The 17,028-nt window shown below is 46.5% G+C and overlaps 1 protein-coding gene across 1 annotated transcript in view; it reads right to left on the bottom strand.

Moving 5' to 3' along the window:
- Positions 1–17,028, bottom strand: part of LOC144773867 (tripeptidyl-peptidase 2-like) — a 457,098-nt gene that overhangs the window by 89,022 nt on the left and 351,048 nt on the right. Inside the window, exon 19 of the mRNA XM_078658951.1 lies at positions 7,332–7,462. Within this exon, the coding sequence (XP_078515077.1) occupies positions 7,332–7,462 (131 nt within the window). The remainder of the gene's footprint in view (positions 1–7,331; positions 7,463–17,028) is intronic.

The raw sequence follows: 17,028 nt of genomic DNA on the forward strand, positions 1-17,028 counted from the left end.
GCCTGCATGCTGTTGACTCTCGCTGCGTTTGGTTGCGCTGTGGCAGTGAGAGTGTTTATTTCCGCGCCCAAGTACTGTTATACAGGGGCGGGTTGAAGATGAGACTTTGGGTAATTGAGTGAAAATCCTAGACTGTGTAGGAGGTGAATTGTGCGGGACATGTGGCTGGCACACTGCTGGGCTGATTTTGCCTGGACCAGCCAGTTGTCTAGATATGGATAGACATGGATGTGTTGTCTCCGAAGATGTGCGGCCACTGTCGCTAAGCATTTGGTAAACACCCTGGGGGCAGTAGTGACCCCGAAAGGCAGGACCTTGAACTGGTAATGCTGGTTGTTGATGGTGAACCTGAGATACTTCCTGTGACTGGGGTGCATGGGAATGTGGAAGTAGGCCTCCTTCAGATCTAGGGTTGCTAGAAAATCTCCCTGACTGAGCAGTGGCAGAACTTGCTGTAAAGTGATCATGTGAAAGTGTTCTGACAGGATGTATTGGTTTAGGGGTCTGAGGTCCAGAATGGGCCGCAGAGACCCGTCTTTTTTGGGGAATAGGAAGTACAGTGAATACACCCCTGTACTTTGCTGGTCTAAAGGCATGAGTTCTATGGCTCCTTTTTGCAGCATGGAGATGACTTCTTGCTGCAATAAGTGCATGTGCTCTGCGGACATAGGACGGTGCCTTGGGGGTATGTTGGGTGGAGTGGACGTTAACTCTAGACATTAGCCGTGACGTATAAGTTGTCTCACCCACCTGTCTGTGGTAATGCTTTCCCAGACTGGCAGGAACTGCTGAAGTCTCCCCCCGACTGGTGTGGTATGGTCGGGGGGCAGTGACAAGACGTCACCGTTTGTTAGTGGCGGAGGATCTGGTATTATTATTTCCACGTCCTCTGCCTTTGGTGCTGTTCCCACGGTATCCACCCCTATTGTTCTTGTTGTAGGTGGATTGTGTGGCTCCTTTGGTGTATTGAGCTTGATGCGATGCCTGGCCTCTAGAAGCTCCCCTGTTACCGGAGCGACAAAAGGAACTGCCTCTGAATTGTTGAGACTGCAGAGCACCCATGGATTTTGCAGTGTCAGTGTCCTTTTTAATCTTTTCTAGAGTGGTATCTACCTCAGGACCAAACAGGAAGTTAGGGTTAACTGGCTGATTAAGTAGAGTGGTTTGGATTTCCAACTTGAAACCAGAGATGCGAAACCAGGCATGCTGCCTAAGCATTACGCTAGTGTTTATGGCCCTAGCTGCAGTATCAGCTGCATCCAACGCACACTTAATGGACGCGTTGGAGATCAACTTCCCTTCTTGTATAAGCATTTCTGCTCCCTCCTTATAAGCATCTGGCAGGTGTTGCAGTAGCTGCTCTAACGTGTCAGAATGGGCCCTGTCATATCTTGCTAACAGGGCTTGTGTGTTGGAGATCCTCCAAATATTAGCTGCTTGAGCCGCTACACGTTTCCCAGAAGCCTCAAAGATCTTGGACTCCTTGTCCGGAGGAGGAGCATCACCAGTTGTTTGAGAGTTCGCTCTTTTGCGAGCATTAGCCACCAGTAAGGAGTCTAAGGGGAGTTGGCCCTTGATATACGTAGGGTCCACTGGCGCAGGCCGGTACTTCCTTTCAATTCTGGGGTTCACCACCCTCGCTTTAGTGGGCTCTTTGAAAATGTCGCTGGCATGTTTGAGCACACCCTTGAGCATAGGCAGAGTCTTTACAGATCTTTCTGACGTCGAGAACATATCAAAAAGAAAGTCTTCCTCCACAGGGTCAGTGTGCATGTCGACATCGTGGTTAAGGGCTGCCCTTTCAATGAGTGCGTTAAACGCAGCAGTGTCTTCAGTAGGCGAAGTTTTGACTGCATATGACTGAGTGTCAGGGGTGGTGTGTGGTTCATCGGGGTCAACAGTGTTAGCCCATGGCTGGGACTCATCCTGATCTGCGTCAATGGGATAGTTAAACTGCTCCTCATTGTCCCCTTCCTCCACATCCTCAGTGACTGGTGTGGGTGAGTAGGTATAGTCTTGCCCATATGGGTGTATGGGTTCAAAAAGGATAGGAGATGTAGTAGAGTCTCTCTTTTTCTTTAGTGGTATCTTGTAAGGCTCCACAGGTGTTTCAGGCCTGATTTTCCGTTTGTAAACGGTGAGCCTGCCTGATTCGGAGTCGATGTATAATTTCGACTGTTCGTCGTAAGTCGGTGGCTGGAACTGAACGTCTTCGGTTCGAGGCTGGGCGGGTGCAGCTACTGATGTTGACTTGGATGAGTCTGTAGCTTTTTGGAGTTGGACAGCCTTAGGTCTTGCCGTCGGGGGCAGGCCGTATTTGATCGGCGCCGAAAGCATTGGTGACGGACCGACTTGCTTTGAAGATTTCGATCCGACCGACTCAGACTGGTCAGTGTGCTTGTGGGTTTTTGTCGACTCGATCCAATGCTGCGCAGCAGGGACGCTTGCGGTCGAGAAGATTTGTTCCTTTGTGCCGAGGGTGGTTTTCGGCTCGAAGGCCTTGACCAGTTGCGGCTTCTGGATCTTCGGCTCGACGGCCTTTTGGGCCTTGAGTCCCTCGGAAGAGGCGCCATCTTTGGAGCCGGGCTTCGACGCCGACGTGAGCGTGACGTGTTGAACAGTAGACACAGGCTTTGTCGCTCCGATCTTCGGGTCGACGCCCCCTGTCGACCCCGAGGGGTCGAGCACACGTTTTGACTTGGGAGGCTCCACAGTCTTCGAGCCGATGGTTGTCGTCAAAACTTTCGGTTTCGTTTTTGTGTCTTTATGTTTCGGTTTCGATTGCTCCTCTGATTGTGGCCGCTCGACCGATGGCTCTATGGAAATGTTCTTAGTCGGGCCTTGAAGCTGGACTAGAGAACTTGTATGAAGATCTTGGCTAAGGCCATCCGGCGATGCCTTGACCTGAGCCGTGGAAGAGTCTGTATGAGGCCCCGCTACTGCGGTTGGGCCTAGCTCCTCGCTTGAGTCGTCGTCGACGGCTCCGAGAGGTGGTACGTCGTCTCCTACCTCGACGATGTCTTCATCATGGACTTAGAGTTCTTCCTCGTCCTCATGGTATGGTGAGTCTTGCTCCGATGCGGGATCCGAGTGCTGAGCAGGATCCTCTTCTTGTACACCCTCCTCGCCGTCACCCCCGAAGATATTTTCTGGATCGGGTGCCGAGTCCCGCGCTGACTGTCGTGCAGCGCGTCGAAGACGAAGAGTTTTCTTCGATCTGAACTTCGAACAGGTCATGCAGCTGGCCTCGTCGTGGTCCGGTGAGAGACATTTATTGCACACCGGGTGCATGTCGATGTGAGGGTATTTCGAGTTGCAAACGGGGCAGCGCTTGAACGGACTTCGTTCCATCGTCGATGGGGCCTCTGTCGTCGAAACGCAATCTCGTCGACGACTTGTGGAAACAAGTGTAAGGCACCGAACAAAAGACAATACCGACGCCCCAAAGGCCTTTTGGCCTTGGGAAAGAGTGTATATATATATTCCTAACTTAAGCTAAGAAAGTACATCCGAACCCGATGGCGGAAAAAAACAATCTGAGCATGGAGGGGATGCCCATGCGCACTGTAGTCCAGGGGAGGAGCCACCTATCTCGTGATACTTCGAAGACTCTTCCAGGACAACAATGTGCAATCATCCGGACCCAACACTAGGCGGCGATCTATGCATAGATATAAATTCAGCAGCCCACATGCCTCGAACACACTATTTCAGTATGCTGCAACGGATACAAGCGACCACCGCTAGGGGAGACACTGCTGCACAATCGTTGCTAAATGTACAATCTGCAGCTCATATGCCTCGAACGGAATATGCTACTTACCAGTATGCATCTGATCTTGGCATGTAGAGCTGCAGAGTTGTACATGCCCTCCCGCATCCCCGGGCCTTGTATCTGTTCCAGTACTCATCTTACTTAGATGCACACGCATGGACATCCTTTTCTCTTTCTTCTACTAACTCCATCATTTCCCATCATGGCGAAAAACAATCGGAGGATGGAGTCGATGACCATGCGCAGTTTTGTCCAAGGGAGGAGTCACCTATCTCGTAACTACAAAGACTTCTTCCAAGAAAACAACAACAACCTGCAATCATCCGATCCCAACACCAGGTGGCGATCTATTGCTAAATGTACAACTCTGCAGCTCATATGCCTCGAACAATTGTATACAAAACTTTGACTCCAGCGGTTTACTCAATTGTGTGTTTATGGGCCCAGGTGAGTATATGGTAGTAGAGTATCTGTTGTTGGTATGCAGCTGGATCAAAGGGATGCACAGAATGAGAAGATGGCTCATCGTTAACAACAAGCTTATGCAGCTGGATCAAAGGGATGCACAGAATGAGAAGATGGCTCATCGTTAACAACAAGCTAGACATGTCCATCCAGTTTAACACTGTCATTCTGTCCTGCTTCCAGACTCTTAAGATGCTGAGAAAGATCTACAAGTGGCTGCCAAGCAACCCCAGAAAGACAGTCACCTAGGCTCTCATCATCATGAGACTGGACTATGGGAACGCGCTCCACTTAAGAATCACCAAGCACCTCACAAAAAGACTGCAAACCATCCAGAGAGGAGCAGCCAGACTCATCCTCAATTTCATATGCAGCACTCACATAACATCACACCTGAGGGAACGCCACTGTCTCTCAATAGACAAGTGAGCAGAGTTCAAGGTACTCATCCAAAGACAGGCACATTCTACCTTAGCCTTGTACATTTTCATCAACCATGCAGGCACTTATGCTCAGCCAAACTCTTACTAGCACACACCCCACACAATCACAGAAGCAGTTCCGGAGGTCGAGCTTTCTCTAACATCATGCCTAAAGCACAAAACAAACACCAACCACACTTCAAAGTCCCACCACTATTCTTGAGTTCCGTAAGAAGCGAAAGATTTGGCTTTTTGAGTAAGTTTTTTCACCACTCCCGGGGACTAGCCTCACACACCTGCATAGCGCCAGGATAACATTAAGGGTGATAGCAGACTATATAAAAAAGATTTAACCTAACAAGTGAGTACCTTTATTAGAGGTGACCTATAAAAACTGCAATAGCCTTATTTAGCCTTTTCTGACATGCCTGTGCTACACCAGAAAACCAACTGTTAGTGAAATGATACCAACCAAAAACATACTATAATCCACCTTGGATCCTGCAGAGACAGTTCTCAAGAAGTGGTTGTGGGAACAGAGGACAAAGGCTCATGCTCAGGAGCTCCAGGTACCACACTCTCCTGGCCCAATCCCGGGTGTTGATAATGGCTTGTGTCGGATTTGGGCTAATTTTCCCTAGAACTCGAGGCAGGAGAGGTAGTGGCAGGAACGCATACATGAGATCATTTTCTCATTGCAGTTAAAAGCGCATTCCAGTGACTTTTCTGCAGAAAACTCCAAAGCGCATTACATTTGACACTGTGGGATCTTGCTGGTCGTGAACAGATTTAACATGGGGATGCTGCTTATCACCTCAGATTGGAGATGATGCCACTCGTGATCTGCCAGCCGACTTCTGCTCAGCTCGTCTGCTATGGCATTCAGAAATCCTGCCAGATTGCTGGCTACCACAAAGATGTTCTACTGATTCAGACACGTTCAGAAACACAGGGCATCCTGGCACAGGATCCAAGATTCCACTCTTGCATGCTTGATTCAGTACCACACAGTGGTCGTGTTGTCCTTGAGGACCTGCAGTGGACTCTCCATGATAAATGACCGGAAGCCCCTAAAGATTTATGTGAAGCCGACTCACTGCTGGAGAGCACATCCTTCTTATATCTACCTCATCCAGGTAATGCACCAACCCCAAACCCAGGAGCAATGCATCCATCTCAACCGTGAAGTATTATTGGTGAAGGGAAGAGTGGTCTGATGCAGGTCAGGCTGGTGTTGACTGCCACCACAGAAGATCCTTAGCTGTTTCTTGCAAGATCTGCATGGAGTCTGAGAGGTAGCCCTTGAGCCCGGAACAGTGGGATAGTAACCTAAATGTCCCACACTTGCTGCTGCAGTAAAGGCCCAGTATGCAACTAAGTCTAGGACAACCCAAATGAAAGGAATCTTGTGGATGGAAAACCCCAAAGATGTCAGGAATTTGGCCATCATTCAGTCCATGACAAACTGTGGTGAGGCTGCCGTGAACAGCCAGTTGTCGAGTTGATAACATGTGTATTCCTGACCTCAGAAGGTGGGCAGCAACCACTGACATCACTTTCTTGAACACCAGAGAGGCTAGGGGATACCAGAAGAGCAGCACAGCAAATTAGAAGTGTTCCAACCCCATCTTTAGCTGCACAGGTCCTGAAAATCCAGGGCCATTATCAAATTTCCTGGGTCTGGAGAGGAAAGAATCGGAGATAGGATGAGAACTTCAAATTTGTCTTTCAGTAGACTTTCGTTTAGAGGTCCACTATAGGCCTGAGGCCACAGCCCTTGTTCGATACAACAATGTAGCATGAATAGCACCCCTCTCTTCTCTCATAAGCTGGCACCCACTCAATAGCCTCCTTGGCCAGCAGCTGGGAACTGGTTTCACAGATATATATCTCAGTAGATGTCAAAGAGCAAGAGTAGGAGGAGCAGGGCTGCCCTTTCTAATGTGCCCGTCTGGATGGAGGATTTATGGTCTAATTTGCACAAGGAATCCATTGCAGAATCCTATAGACCTCAAGAATATTTTGAACGTAAGCACATTTCTCAATCTTCCACAAACACTGGAGCTCAAAATAAAAATAAATAAAATTAAAGCAGCACCACAGCGATTGAGGCATAGTATGACAACAGGAGAAACAAAGATCAACTCCACATAGAATGATGATATAAATGAAAAACGTAAGCAAATAATAGTTTAGAAGTAAAATGGCAGTTTTCTGGTGAATAGACACACAATGGTAAATGAGTCAAGAAGCATTAAAAAGAACAATCAACATTAGCATATAAGTTTCAGAAGCAGAGATTTTGTTTAATCACAGACTGAAGCGAACCTCAGGTCATTAGTTGGGGTGTCATCAGGAGGGATCAGCCTCTACTGATTTGGCTGAGAATTTCTCGAGGGCAGTGTAGTCATTATGGGATTTGGTTGAATGGGATTTTAGATTAATGTTTACAGCAATATTCTACACCCATCACCATATAACAACTTTTATTTATTGACATCCATGACTTAAATACTTAATTTTAAATAAAAACACACATTGCAGCACTGACATTAATCTTGGGGAAGTACCATATTATACCACTTTTTCTATACGCATCAAACCAATTCCATCAACACTATCACTATATGAAAATGGGATGCAAGAAAAACTATTTACTGGTTAGATACTTTTTTATAGTAGCAGCATCTGGCCTAGGATCGGTCTTCATGGCAGCATAGACAGCTAAAGCAGTTTGGTCAATTCTTGAGATAACTTCATTTGAAGCTTCAATGATTTCATTTAGTCGGGTCATTCTTTCCTGTGAGAAAACAGAACATCAAAGATGAAACGCAAACAAAAAAGAAATGTAAATCACTATTTCTCAGTTATAAAGTATATTTGTCTGGTATTGTTAACTTACAAAATGTATTTAGATGAGTGACATGAAAATATATTCTCCCAATAAAAACTAACATTATTTGCAATATTTTTAAGTGTTCTCATTGAGTCATTTAAAGAGACAGTTGAACGACCCAATTATTAAAATGGAAGCTACAATGAGAGAAGGAAGGTATTATTAACCCTGAATACCTCTTCTCCACCATGAGACTCTTCATTAATTTCTTGAACAAAGAATATTGCCAGGCAGGAGTGGTATTCTGGAATACTTTTTATGGTTTAAATCGGTTTTATTGGTCGAAGGCGGGACATAATACAAAAACAAATAATAATAATCCCACCTAGATCCAACTGCCAGTGGGTGACAATAAGAAAATAGAAACCTTGGACAGAGAACAAACTAGAAGAGCTAGAGAAGAAAGGGTAGATAGGGGAAGAACAGAAGAATGAAAAGTGGTTGTTCGAAAGATCTCAATGGTAAGGAAGAAAACAAGTCACTTACCTGTAAGGAAAATGCTACTTACTAGTATGCATCTGTTCTTGGCATGTAGAGCTGCAGATTGCTACACTTAGCATTAGATCGCCACCTGGTGTTGGGCTTTGATGATGGCATGTTGTTGTCGTCTTGGAAGAAGTCTTTGTAGCCCCGAGATAGGCGACTCCTCCCTTGGACGATAGTGCGCATGGGCATCGGCTCCATCCTTAGATTGTTTTTCGCCATGATGGGAAATGATGGAGTTAGTAGAAGTAAAGGAAAGGATGTCCATGCGTGTGCATCTAATTAAGATAAAACTGGAACAGATACAGGTCCCGGGAGGGAGTGTAGCAATCTGCAGCTCTACATGCCAAGAACAGATGCATACTGGTAAGTAGCATTTTCCGTTCGAGGCATATGAACTGCAGATACTACACTTAGCATTGATTGTGCAGCAGTGTCTTCCCTAGCGGTGGTCACCTGTATCCGTTGCAGTAGTTTGAAAGAGAGTTTTAAGGCCAGCTTGGCCTACTGCAGCTTGCTGCTTGGCTTGCACATCAACACAGTAGTGTTTAGTGAAGGTGTGTGTTGTAGACCATGTTGCCGCCTTGCATATGTCCTCTAGGGGAATATTTCCTAAGAAAGCCATAGAGGCTCCCAGTTTGCATGTGGAGTGCGCTCTAGGCGGAACTGTTAATGTACGTTTTGCTTTTTGATAGCATATTTGTATACATTTTACAATCCACCTTGCAATCCCACCTTTAGAGATGGGGTTGCCTTTATGAGGTGGAGAGAAAGACACAAACAGTTGTTTTGTTCTTCGAAAAGACTTAGTTCTATCTATATAGTAGAGAAGAGCTCTTTTAACATCTAGTGTGTGTAGAGCCCTTTCTGCTACAGAGTCTGGGTTTTGGAAAAACACAGGTAAATCTACAGATTGATTTAAATGAAAAGGAGTAATGACTTTTGGAAGGAATTTTGGATTAGTTCTTAAAACCACTTTGTTACGATGTAGTTGTAAAAATGGTTCTTGTATTGTGAAAGCTTGTATCTCACTTACTCTTCTAAGAGAGGTAATAGCAATAAGGAAAGCTGTTTTCCACGTGAGGAATTGCAGTTCACATTTATGTAAAGGCTCAAAAGGAGGTCCCATGAGTCTTGTAAGAACAATGTTTAGGTTCCTCACTGGAGAAGGTGGCAACCTGGGTGGGATGATTCTTTTTTAATCCTTCCATAAATGCTTTAATTGCAGGTACTCTGAAAAGAGACATATGTTGTCTATTTTGTAAATATGCTGCAATTGCTGCAAGCTGCAGACGTATGGATGAATATGCCAAGTTACACCTTTGTAAATGTAAAAGGTAGCAAATGATATTCTGGATGGAAGCATCCAGGGGATCAATTTGGTTATTGTTGCAATAAATGGCAAATCTCTTCCATTTAGCAACATAACAAGCTCTGGTAGTAGGTCTCCTGGCCTCTTTAATGATGTTCATACAGTCTGGTGGTAGGTTAAGATAACCAAACTCTAAGACTTCAGGGGCCAGATCGCCAGATTCAGTTGATTTGGGTCTGGATGTCGGATGTCTCCATGGTTCTGCGTTAGCAGGGATGGAGTCAGTCGTAACTTTTGGTGTGGAACTAGAGAGGGTTCTAGCAGTGTGGTGAACCACGGTTGGCGTGCCCATGTGGGAACAACCAGGATTAATTTGAGAAACTGTTGTCTGAGCTTGCGTACTACTAATGGTATTAGTGGTAGAGGATGAAAAGCGTACGCAAATCTGCCTGACCAGTTCATCCATATCGCATTGCCCTTGGACAGCGGGTGTGGAAACCTGGCGGCGAAGGTTGGGCATTTTACGTTTTTGTGTGTGGCAAACAGATCTATGTCTGGATGATCCCACTTGTGGAAGAATGGTTGAAGAACTTGCGGATGTAGTTGCCATTCGTGCATTTGTTGTGTCTGCTGACTCAACAGATCTGCTATCTGATTGTGAACTCCTGGAAGGTGCTCTGCCAACAGATATATGTTTTGTGGAATGGCCCATCTCCAAATGTTCTGTGCGAGCTGGGACAGTTGTAGAGAGTGTCCCCCCCCCTGTTTTTGTATATAATACATGACTGTCATGTTGTCCGTCCGGATTAAGACAGCTTTGTTTTGTACTTGTACTTGGAATGTTTTGAGTGCTAAGAATATTGCTAGCAGCTCTAGATGGTCGATATGGAACAATTTTTGTTGACTGTTCCATTGTCCTTGAGTTGTATGATGTAGGAGATGGGCTCCCCATCCTGTGAGAGATGTGTCTGCTGGGAGCACTAGTTGTGAAACAGGTTCGAGGAACGGCCGCCCTTTTGTCAAATTTTTGGTGTTCCACCACTGCAGAGAGCGATGTGTGCGGCTGTCTACCAACACCAGGTCTGTTAGTTGACCTTGAACCTGGTTCCACTGTTGTGCTAGACCTTCTTGTAACGGACGCATTTGCAGTCTTGCATATGGTACTATGAAGATGCAAGATGCCATCATGCCTATTACTCTCATGAACACTCTGGCTTGCAGAGATTGTTGGTGTTGAAAGGCTGTGACTAATGCTTGAATGCTCTGTATCCTTGCTGGACTGGGATACGCTAGAGCTGTAGACGTGTTTATTGTAGCCCCTAGATACTGATGTATATGAGAGGGTTGCAGGTGCGACTTGGTGTAGTTGATTGTGAACCCTAAGTCGTGCAATGTTTGAATTGTCTGATGTGTGTGTTGGACACACTGATTGAATGACTTGGCTTTTATGAGCCAATCGTCTAGATAAGGGAAGACATGTATTTGTTGTCTCCTGAGATGTGCTGTTACTACTGCTAGGCACTTTGTGAATACTCGCGGTGTCGTTGTCACTCCCAAAGGAAGGACTTTGAACTGATAATGTTGTCCTTCCAGTACAAACCTTAGATACTTTCTGTGAGCAGTATGTATAGGAATGTGGAAGTAGGAGTCCTTTAGGTCTAGTGTTGTAAGGTAATTGCCTTGTTGCAACAGTGGGAGCACTTGCTGTAAAGTGATCATATGAAAATTATCTGATTGTATGTAATGATTGAGGGGCCTGAGGTTCCAGAATTGGTCTTAGTGTCCCGCCCTTCTTGGGAATTTGAAAATACAGCGAGTAAACCCCTGTTCCTTGTTCTTGTAAAGGAACTATTTGTATTGCGTCCTTTTGTAGAAGTGACAGAATTTCTTGTTTGAGCAGAGTAAGGTGTTCTGTAGACATTGGACGCTGCCTGGGTGGTATGTGTGGAGGAGTTGCTGTAAGTTCCAGACAGTAGCCATACTGGATAATTTGTCTTACCCACTTGTCTGTTGTGATGGAGTTCCAGACAGGCAGAAATTGTGTTAATCTGCCCCCCACAGGAGTGGAATGCTGTTGGGGAGCAGAGGGAAGTCACTGTTTTGTGGCGGAATGGTTCGATTATTGTTGTTACCCCGACCTCTTCCTTTGTTGTTATTCACTCTATATCCTCCTCTAAAATATCCCTTGTTAGAGGATGTTTGTGTGTTAGATTTGAAGGATGATGCATTGTCTGCACCAGTTTGTTTGGAGCCTCCTCTGTAGAAGGAGCGACGAAAGGAACTTCTAGTTTGTGTGGACTGTAAAGCTCCCATAGATTTGGCAGTGTCTGTATCCTTCTTCATCTTTTCAAGTGCTGTGTCTACTTATGGTCCAAACAATTGGTTTTGATTAAATGGTTGATTTAAAATGGTAGTGTGCACTTCTTGTTTAAATCCTGAAATGCGTAGCCACGCATGTCAACTAAGTACGACACTAGTATTTACAGCTCTAGATGCAGTGTCTGCTACATCTAGTGCGCACTTGATTGAGGCATTAGAAATTAGCTTGCCTTCTTGAATAAGGTCGTTTGCCTGTGCCTTATATTGGGCAGGTAGATGTTCTGGTAGTGTCTCTAACTGATCATAAAGAGCCCTATCATATCGTGAAAGGAGGGCTTGTGTGTTAGCTATACGCCATATGTTGGTAGCTTGCGCAGCTATTCTTTTGCCTGAAGCATCTATTACTTTGGATTCTTAGTCAGGTGGGGGTGCCTCTACTGAAGTTTGTGAGTTTGCCCTATTCCTAGCATTTGACACAACTAGTGAATCTAATGGTAGTTGTCCTTTAATGTAGGCTGGATCTGCAGGTGCAGGCCTATATTTTTTTCTCAATTCTAGGGTTTAAGATCCTAGTACGTACAGGGTCTTTAAATATTCCTGGAGAATGTTTGATGACCCCTTTAATCATGGGAAGAATTTGAACAGACCTTTGCAATTGTTCAAATGTGTAACAGAAAATCTTCCTCTGCCTCATCAGAATGCATAGTGACCCCATGGTAAATGGCAGCTCTGTTCAACAGGTGACCAAAACCAATGTTCTCTTCTGGGGGAGAAGATTTTGATGGGTATGACTGTGGGTCAGGAATATCTGGAACATCCTGTGGGTTTGGGTACTCCCAGTCTGTATCATCTATAGGGTATGGGAAAGGCTCATCTGTGTCTATCCCTCTCCCTAAACTATACTCATCATCATTTTGAGGTGAGTGTGAAGATAAAAGAGGAGAATGTGGAGGAGAGATCTGTGGTGAATTGTTAAGAGGAACAGGGGATGAAGGAGAAGGAAGTATAGGAGAAGAAGGGTGAATAGGAGATGTGGCAGAGTCCTTCTTCTTGGCAGGAACTACAGGTGTGGATGTTGCATCTGCCTTCCTCTTTTTGTGTGGTGTAGTGGATACATGACCTGTCTTTGGGTCAATGTAGATCTTCTTTTGCAGAGGATCTGGTTGGAAAAGGTCTTCTGCTTGTGGAACCTTTGTCGGCGCCAATTGTTTCGGTTCTGGACGAAGTTGCTGTTTGTCTTTAGCCTTAGGAGGTGTTACAATGTCCTTTGGCATAGTTTTCGACACGGTGTTGTTTTTGGTGTTGTAGGCTGTTTGAAGTGCTTGGACGCGTCGGAATCAGGCCTTGTCGGTTTTGGCACCGAAGACGATGGCTTCGGAGTGGAAGCTGGTCTTGTCCGCTTCGAGGCGTCAGACACTGGCTTCATACCTTTGTCTTTAGAAGTGGACGGTTTCGGAGCCGAGACTTCTTTCGGTTTCGGTGCCGAGGGAGCTTGTGGGATCGGCATATGTGACTTGCTCGGTACCGAGCTACCGGAAGGCTTAATGACTTTCTTCGGAGCCGGGCTCGAAGGCGGGGCTGTCGAAGTGGTTTTTTGGTCGCGACTGGGCCTCGAAGGCGGAGTGTTGACCTTTGCCTTCGATCTGGGTGCTGTGTGTGGTGCAGGGGCAGTAGTACTCACGCGCTGACCTGATGGTATGGAGTCATCTGAATCGTCTGCCTCTGATACGATTTGGAGATAATCGGAATCTTCTTCGGGAACGAGGGGAACCTCCTCGTCGAAGATATCCACCGGTTTCGGAGCTGATCTCTGCATGTCGTGTCGACGGGCCCTCCGATCTCGAATGGTTTTCTTGGATCGAAAGGACGCACAGGCTGTACAGCTGGATTAGTCGTGTTCTGGCGATAAGCACAGGTTGCAGACCTCGTGGTGGTCACTGTGTGAAAACTTTGCTCCACACTCGGGGCATCTCTTGAATGGTGCCCTTTCCATGAGGTGTAGGCCTCACGGCGTGGATAGGCCCAACGGCCCGCGTCGACGACCGGAATCAAGCTAATGGAGTCTAAATTATGGTAGTTGATATCAAAAGTAGTTTGGTAAAGTTTTAGTACGTTTTTTCCGCTTCGAAGTGCTTGAAAATTCTATTTCTAGCCGGAGCGGAAAACTTTCATCCGAACCCAGTGGCGGAAAAAAACAATCTAAGGATGGAGCTGATGCCCATGCGCACTATCGTCCAAGGGAGGAGTCACCTATCTCGTGACTGCAAAGATTTCTTCCAAGACGACAACAACATGCAATCATCCGAGCCCAACACCAGGTGGCGATCTAATGCTAAGTGTAGTATCTGCAGCTCATATGCCTCGAACATACAGTTATGGGAGCACCGCCGTGGTTATGACGAGCTCAGCTCGTCTTGAGCATAGCGCCACTGTGCCTCATGACAAGCTGAGCTCGTCACCGATTATTTAGCTCACTGCCCCATCCCAGATCAGAACCTGGCTATATGCAAATTAGTCTGTCCCTGGCCCAGTGCATCATGGGAACAGGGCAGACCAAACTACCAAGCCAATTCTTCACCAGAAAGGAGACAAGCTACCGGGGACCGGTTTCTGGCATTTCAGCCTCGTCAGCCCGGCTTGCTTGAATCCTGATGGAGCAGTGAGCAAGGGACTCATGTCTGAGTATACCCTGCCACACCTATAGTGGCCAAAAACGATTCAGAAGTTCTGAGCTGGGATGGTGCAGTGAGCTAAAAAACGGTGATGGATCAAGCCCTGATCCTTGGACTGGGTAAGAGTGGTCTGCTTAATTCAGGCACTCTGTTCATCACCACCCCCTTTTCTGAATCATTTTGTCCACCATAAGCGTGGAAGGGTATACTCAGATGTGAGTCCCTTGCTCATTGCACCATCAGGATTCAAGCAAGCCGGGCCGACGACGCCTGAAATGGCAGAAACCGGTCCCCGGAAGCTTGTTTCCTTCCCAGTATAAGAATTGGCTTGGTAGTTTGGTTTGCCCTGTTCCCATCATGCACTGGGACAGGAACAGACTAATTTGCATATAGCCAAGTTCTGAGCTGGGATGGTGCAGTGAGCTAAAAAACCGTGATGGATCAAGCCCTGATCTTGGGACTGGGTAAGAGTGGTCTGCTTAATTCAGGCACTCTGTTCATAACCACCCCCTTTTCTGAATCATTTCGTCCACCATAAGCGTGGAAGGGTATACTCAGATGTGAGTCCCTTGCTCATTGCACCATCAGGATTCAAGCAAGCCGGGCCGACGATGCCTGAAATGGCAGAAACCGGTCCCCGGAAGCTTGTTTCCTTCCCAGTATAAGAATTGGCTTGGTAGTTTGGTTTGCCCTGTTCCCATCATGCACTGGGACAGGAACAGACTAATTTGCATATAGCCAAGTTCTGAGCAGGGATGGTGCAGTGAGCTAAAAAACGGTGATGGATCAAGCCCTGATCTTTGGACTGGGTAAGAGTGGTCTGCTTAATTCAGGCACTCTGTTCATCACCACCCCCTTTTCTGAATCATTTTGTCCACCATAAGCGTGGAAGGGTATACTCAGATGTGAGTCCCTTGCTCATTGCACCATCAGGATTCAAGCAAGCCGGGCCGACGACGCCTGAAATGGCAGAAACCGGTCCCCGGAAGCTTGTTTCCTTCCCAGTATAAGAATTGGCTTGGTAGTTTGGTTTGCCCTGTTCCCATCATGCACTGGGACAGGAACAGACTAATTTGCATATAGCCAAGTTCTGAGCTGGGATGGTGCAGTGAGCTAAAAAACGGTGATGGATCAAGCCCTGATCTTTGGACTGGGTAAGAGTGGTCTGCTTAATTCAGGCACTCTGTTCATCACCACCCTCTTTTCTGAATCAGACATTCATATCTATAGCATAGATCGCCGCCTAGTGTTGGGTCCGGATGATTGCACCTTGTTGTCCTGGAAGAGTCTTCGAAGTATCACGAGATAGGTGGCTCCTCCCCTGGACTACAGTGCGCATGGGCATCGACTCCATCCTTAGATTGTTTTTAGCCATTGTGGCAAAGATGGAGTGCAATAGTGTAAACGATGACCATGTGTAAGAGTATGTGTAAGAATAAGAAGTCTGCAACCGCTACGGGCGCCGGGGAGGAGGGCGGGCGATATGAATGTCAGCAGCCCTACATGCCAAGAACAGATGCATAAAAAACCCATAACATAACATACTGGTAAGTAGCATATTCAGTTCGAGGCATGTGGGCTGCTGAATTCATATCTATAGCATAGAATACATAGCAGTCCCCCAACTAACGGCGGCTGCCCATGCCAGTTGCAGAAGCCTGAAAAAGTGTTCGAAGAACAGCCTGCCCTACAGCTGCCTGCTGCTTGGAATGGACGTCTACACAGTAATGCTTAGTGAAGGTATGTGGTGTAGACCATGTGGCTGCTCTACATATGTCTTCCAAAGAAATATTGCCTAGGAACGCCATGGAGGCCCCCAACTTGCGAGTGGAGTGGGCCCTGGGGGGGACCGTTAAAGTGCGCTTAGCCATGTGATAGCAAATTTGAATGCACTTAACGATCCATCTGGCAATACCTGCTTTGGAAATGGGGTTGCCTTTGTGCTGGGCTGAGAAGGCAACAAAGAGCTGTTGTGTTTTTCTGAAATATTTTGTTCTGTCAATATAGTACATCAGCGCTCTTTTGACATCAAGAGTGTGGAGCATTCTTTCAGCGACAGTTTCTGGGTTTGGAAAGAATGCGGGCAGTTCAATGGTTTGATATGAAACTGCGACACCACCTTTGGAAGAAACTTAGGGTTAGTGCGCAGCACAACCCTGTTGGGATGAATTTGAATAAATGGCTCTTGGACAGTGAGCGCCTGCAGCTCACTGACTCGCCGTAGAGAAGTGATGGCAATGAGAAAAGCCACTTTCCATGTCAAGAATTGAATCTCACAGGAATGGAGAGGCTCAAAAGGTGGGACCATCAACCTGGTGAGGACCACGTTGAGGTTCCACATAGGAGCTGGCAGGGTCCTGGGAGGGATGACGCGCTTTAGGCCTTCCAGGAAGGCCTTAACGGCCGGCACTCTGTAAACAGAGAGATGCTGCCTGTTTTGGAGATAAGCCGCTATGGCGGATAAGTGTATCCGAATGGAAGCATATGCCAGATTGCATTTGTAGAGATGTAACAAATAGCAGATGATATCTGGAATGGATGCATCTAGCAGGTTGATATTGTGGGTAGTACAGTAAATGACAAACCGCTTCCATTTAGCTGCATAGCAAGCTCGGGTAGTGGGCTTTCTAGCCTCCCGGATGATGTCCATGCATTCAGGAGGCAGATTAAGGTAGCCAAACTCT

The sequence above is a fragment of the Lissotriton helveticus genome, chromosome 8, assembly GCF_964261635.1.
Source record: "Lissotriton helveticus chromosome 8, aLisHel1.1, whole genome shotgun sequence".
NCBI lineage: Eukaryota > Metazoa > Chordata > Amphibia > Caudata > Salamandridae > Lissotriton > Lissotriton helveticus.